The 5,382-nt window shown below is 51.0% G+C and overlaps 1 protein-coding gene across 4 annotated transcripts in view; it reads right to left on the bottom strand.

Annotated features, from left to right (window-relative positions):
• LOC141732250 (uncharacterized) overlaps positions 1–5,382 on the bottom strand; it is a 135,715-nt gene that overhangs the window by 102,498 nt on the left and 27,835 nt on the right. For 2 of the 4 annotated variants that reach the window (XR_012584021.1, XM_074560911.1), the window contains exon 2: positions 4,858–5,030. The exons of the other annotated variants lie outside the window; for them this stretch is intronic. Coding sequence is in view for 1 of the 2 variants with exons in the window: in XM_074560911.1 (XP_074417012.1) it covers positions 4,858–5,030 (173 nt within the window). In the remaining variant the exon portion in view is untranslated. The remainder of the gene's footprint in view (positions 1–4,857; positions 5,031–5,382) is intronic. 4 annotated transcript variants of the gene reach the window in all.

The following is a 5,382-nucleotide window of genomic DNA, read 5'->3' on the forward strand; positions in this document are numbered from 1 at the left end:
CATCGGACGGAGGGCGCGAGCTGTCAGGGGGAAGAAATCTCAGCTCGGTTCGTTCTGTGGCAAGCATGGACCCTGTGCCAGCCGGCCACAGAAAGGACGAGCCACCAACCCGACGGCTTCATCTTAAGCAATACAAGCTCAGCCGCACGTGGCTCTTTCTCCCCACCCCATATCGCGATAGGGCCCGAGGTTCCCAGAAATGGCACCGATTCTCCAGGGGACGTGGCTCACAGCTGCCCTTACAGCGTTGTGCATGTCACCGCTGCCTTGCGGCAATCGAGTGAAGCTATTAAATATCAAGTACTTCCCATGAAGCTGACATTTTTAATCCCCGCGCTGCGTTCCCTTTTCACACACCGGTGGCTGGGGCCTTTCTTCCCCCCTCTACCATCATTTCTCCAGCCTTATTGCTCCCTCCCACTCTCAGCTGAGAATTAAAAGACATAATAAAGAGGCCTTGAACTGGAGGGGGGGGGGTCAGGGGGGGAAACCCCCCAGAAAAGCAGGTCCCTTGTTTGAGCCTGGGATTCATCTGCCTCTCCCCGCGGAGATAAAGAGGCCCTTTCACCCCAGCAACCAGAAGGTTGAAGCTGGATATGTGCTTACCAGCGCGGCCGTGGCTGGGAGCTGCCAGCCTGGGGTCTGACGGCGGTGACATTTCTACCTCAGATTAGACGGCACCGGTGCAAAAACGCATTAGAGTTGCTGGGGAGACTGCCCCTTCATAAGGCTGCACGCTTGGGAGCGAGCCGCTGTAGCTATGAAACCGGGCCGCGGCCTGGTTTCAGCTCCTTTTCTGCAGATTAAGGTTAATAAGAGCCTCCCCAGCCCGCCGTGCCCACCGCGCTCTCCCAGCGGAGAGCAGACCGGACGGAGGTGGGAGCCCAGCGCCTCTAATATCCCCACCAGCGAGCGCGCTGTGCCCCCGCTTTTGTTCTCCGCTTCTGCCCAGTGATTTTCATTAGAAATATCCTCTTATAATGCGCGCACGGAGGGGGAGGAAGGGGGGCACCAGGCCCACACAAAGAGAAAGAAAAGGCTGCTTGCTGGAAAGCCAGTAATTACAGGGCTGGGGCTTTCCTTGCGGAGGATTCATACGGATTCGACATGGCAGAGTTTCACACGTACGGCCCCTCCGGGGGCGAGCTCCTGTTTCGATTTCATTATGGGCAAAAGCTGGGCTGCCAGGGGAACTTTTGCCCCGAAGTGAGTTCCCAAAAGGGGACAGTTGCACTTCTATTATTTGCTTTGCAAGCAATTCCGCCGCTGTCCCCAGAAGCCTCCGCGTTGGCTCGGGCATGCGATAGGAGAGCACAAGTGCCATGAGTTGGCTTGTCATCGCAGCGCTGCTGCTGCCCTGAAGTACGGGAAATCTTCTTATATGCGGTCACCACCTATTTTAGAAAAACCTGGAGGCGTTTAATCAACCCTTCAAATGTCTCCCAAGCCCACAGCGTGCTCTCAAGGTGCTTATAAAGATAAGCAAATTCTCTGTTTGTCCGTTTGCAAGGGAGGTAAAACATAACCCACGTCTAAATGGATGCAAGTAAAGCCTGGCAGGACCCAAACTTGACCTTTTGTACTTGCTCGCCGTAGGTATTGCGTGATTTTCTTCACTTCAAGCTGACGGGGGTCACACAGCACCCAGAGCTTTGCAGTTGGGTGAAACACTGGCTCAGAACAACCCGGCCAGGTTCACGCTGGAGGTCCAAAAGAAGAAGAAACCAAACTACCTCCTCCCTGCTCAAAGAGCGTGTCAGCGGCAGACACCCCTCCTATTCACCAACGCATCCTCGTATGTTGTACACGAACCTGAAATGGGGCCTGAATGGGGTAATTTTACACCATTCCTCTGGGGAATTCATCTTGGGGCTTTTCACCTTCCTTGGTGCCTCGCCAAGAACTCTGGGACATTTGCAGGACACCTCGCAGTGGCAGGACTGGTGACGAGAGCCAGAAAACTCTGTAGGCAAGATGTTTCTGCCATTAGTGCACGCGCTTTTAGGCAAGCTACCCCCGTCCTTTGCGCTTTTATGATGTGTACAAGACAAGGACCAGCACATCGATCCGCCCTGCAATCTCAGAGGTGAGGTACCGTCATTTGATGACAAATACTGAGAAATCCGCTGTCGTGGACTCAGTCCCATAGTACGAGCAGTCCCCCCTGTCCCTGAAAGCTCACAAAGTCAATGTCTACCTGTGTACTACAGGTGCCTGGATCCATTGCTTTTTGGGTCAAATACGAAGCGGGGAGTTGGACTGTAGCCTAGGTTTCAGGTAACCCTGATCTGCTACTAAAAATGAGTCCCGAGTTTACAGTTTGGCTCCTCGTAAAGACAGAACCGTTTGCAAAACTCAGCCCCAAACCCTGCATTTGGTTTCCAAGCAGGCTGAATTTTGCTCGGGTTCCGTCTCTTAATTCCCACATCGTCTTTTCTTTCTCCCCTTATTTACTTGTTAATTTCCATGGGTCTTAATTTCCTGCACACCGAGCCCCGCTGAGACCAGCCTCTGCTGACATGGGATTGCTCGCCACAGCCCTTCCCTCTTCAGGGAAAGGTCAGGAACGGAGGTTTAGTGTGGCGAGAAGAAAGGCAGCAGCAGACAGACAGAGAGCACTCATAAAGATCTGGCTGTGAGCCTCTCTGAGAAAACGTCAGGTTGGGGAGGCTATAATAGCTTTAATCTGCAGTACAAGGGGATTAAAAGACTCGTTCTCACAGGACAAAAAAGAAAGGAGCAGAGCGGAAGGAGCGGAACAAGGGGAGAATGAAGCCTGCAAGGGGAGGAATGGAGAAAGTTAAAGAGCTCAACTATAAAGAGCATCGGGATTTAAAGAGCTCCGTCTTTCCCGTGTAATAAATGTGAAGTGGCCTGCATGGAAAAAGGGGCTTTAGCCAATGGCTTTGCTTTTGCTTTTTCACACTAAGCACACACACTTCAGCCTTCTTCAATCAGGGCAACTTGTTATGTTTGGCTTTGTTGATTTTCAGGGGCAAAGGAGTAGGAGGGGGAAACAGAAGGTTAATGAGGCTCTGCCAGATGCGACACTCGAGAGAAGCGGTGGGCATTATATTTTTTTAAACAGTGGTTTACGGTCTTTGATCCTCACCCCTGCTGTCCCCTCCTCCAGCACGTCCCTCAAACTCTCCTTGTCCTCGAGGGCCGTGGAAGAGCGAAGGGGCCTGGGAACAGGAAGGAAGTACGCGGAATTACGGGACGCTCTCCTCAAGTACCTCTCCTCAAGCAGCCTTTTCAGCCGCGCAGCGAGGCCAGGAGATGAAGAGAGCGTAATTGAAAGGGTAAGGAAAGAAGGCGACTTTAAATACTTTTCAAAAGGTAAAAAAAAAACAAACCCAAAAACCAACCAACTAAACCAATGCATCAATCGCAGGAGACGTAAAGGCCAGCGAGCCACCAACGTGGACAAGAAAGGGAAAGGTCCAAAAGGGAAAGCGGGTACTCGAAGCCAGCTTTAAGCATTAGCACTGCAGGAAACAGGCTTTTTAGGGCTGGATGGTAACCTCGAATCAAGGCAGGGCCGCTCCACTAGATTAATCAGGGACATTGGGACATATTTACATTAGGACACACTCGATATTCTCCTCGAAGACAAGAGGACTCCTCCCTCGCCTGGAAGTAAGGACATACTTCAGCCTTCAAAAATCTTTGAAGAAATGGCAACACAGGAAGGTAAGACAACCAGCCAGGAGGCCTGGGCTTCCTCCCATTAACACGCTGGCCAGCCTAAGGCATTCGGAGAAGAGAGAAGCGCGTTTCTAACAGTCCACTGGGTTAAACAGGACCGCAACTCTTGCTCTGATCTTTTATGTTATCCACCTTCCCAACTCAGCAGGCTTACAAGTCAGGAAAGATGCTCCAGGACATCGCCAGGCAAAAATCAAACGTCTGAGGCAGGTTCTCTCGACTATTTTAGCAGCTCAGCATAGCGCCGGGGGCCGGCTAACGCTCTGTGCGCCAGTTGTACTCAGAGGGGGAAAAAAATACAAAGACTTTGTAACATAAGCAAGTTCCAGACAGGAATTAGAATATAGCATATCCAGTGGAGACAGGGGGCTGGAGTGGCATTAAGGTAGGAAGAATATAATTACCTGAACTGGACTGCGGCCAGGATAATGGTATTAATTTATTTCAAGAAAGCCAGAATTGCCAAAACCTGGATTTTACATTTAAATCCAGAAGATGGCAGATCACGGCATCCTGATTCCATTCTTCCAGCGTTCGGCTGGAAGGAAAGGTCTGCTGATGGGTTTACACCCCTAATGCCTGTGGCCATGACTGGAAAGCCCAATGTCGTCCCAGCTCAAAGCCCTGCAGCTCCTGATGCTCTGCTACAAGGCACATATCACAGAGGCAATGTCCGCCCCGTGTGCTACAGAGAAAACCTCAACCCACTCCCCACAACTCGCCCGCAGGCAATAAAGCCACACTCGGTCACAAATCTAGTCACAAGCAAGCTCTCATGAGCGTAGTCCCTAGTTCGATCTGGTATTAATTATCCACTGTTCTGCAGAGATAAATGCTTAATCCTCTGGCTGTTGACACTGGAAATGGACCAACCTACCCTGGGGTGGATATTATACAGGGGAACTTGGCTTCAGCTCTGATCCCCACATCATGTGCTCTACAAATGTTCACTGGCTTGTAGGTAATGGATTTCATAGGGTGTACGGGATCTTTCCGTGGCAGAGCTAATCCAGAATAATACATGACTCAAGCATTCATTGTATCAGGTTTTTCTTCCCTCCCTCTATTTTTTTTTTTCTGTGACATAATATTTCAAATTTCACGTGGAATTTCTCATTTTCAGACATTCTCTATTTCCTTACAGCTTACCAGCTTTCCTCCTCCAGGACCGATATCGAGGAGAACTTCCTAAGCAGCAGTGCCCAAGGGATGTGGAGATGGGTCTGCACAGCCCCTGCTTCTCAGGGTGTCTTTCACTTTCTTCCAGGAGAAAGGCCAAAGATCTCCACATGGCTTCTCTGGTTTCACACTCCCTGGAAAGCCTAAATCAAGAAGTTCGCTTGTCAGGGAGAAAGAAGCAACGCTGATGCCACCAGGGATGGGAAAACCGTTCTTATTTCTGACCAAGATTCTAAGGACTTTGGTCTTTCCCATGCCTGAGTGGTCCCACTACGGCCACTGTGTGCCAAGGTGGCAAGCCACTGCCCCAGACCCGTTGCCACCAGCCCTGCTGCCCCAACCATGTGTTTTGGGACACCTGAGGAGATGCCTGTCCCCCACCTTCCCACTCCCACCTGGGCTTTCTTGCCTCTCCCCTCCTTGCTCTTCTCTTCCCAAGGGCTGTCTTACAAGCAGTTTCTTGGCAAAGGCGAATTTTAAACCCAAACGCAGAAA

The sequence above is a fragment of the Larus michahellis genome, chromosome 17 (assembly GCF_964199755.1).
Source record: "Larus michahellis chromosome 17, bLarMic1.1, whole genome shotgun sequence".
Taxonomy (NCBI): domain Eukaryota; kingdom Metazoa; phylum Chordata; class Aves; order Charadriiformes; family Laridae; genus Larus; species Larus michahellis.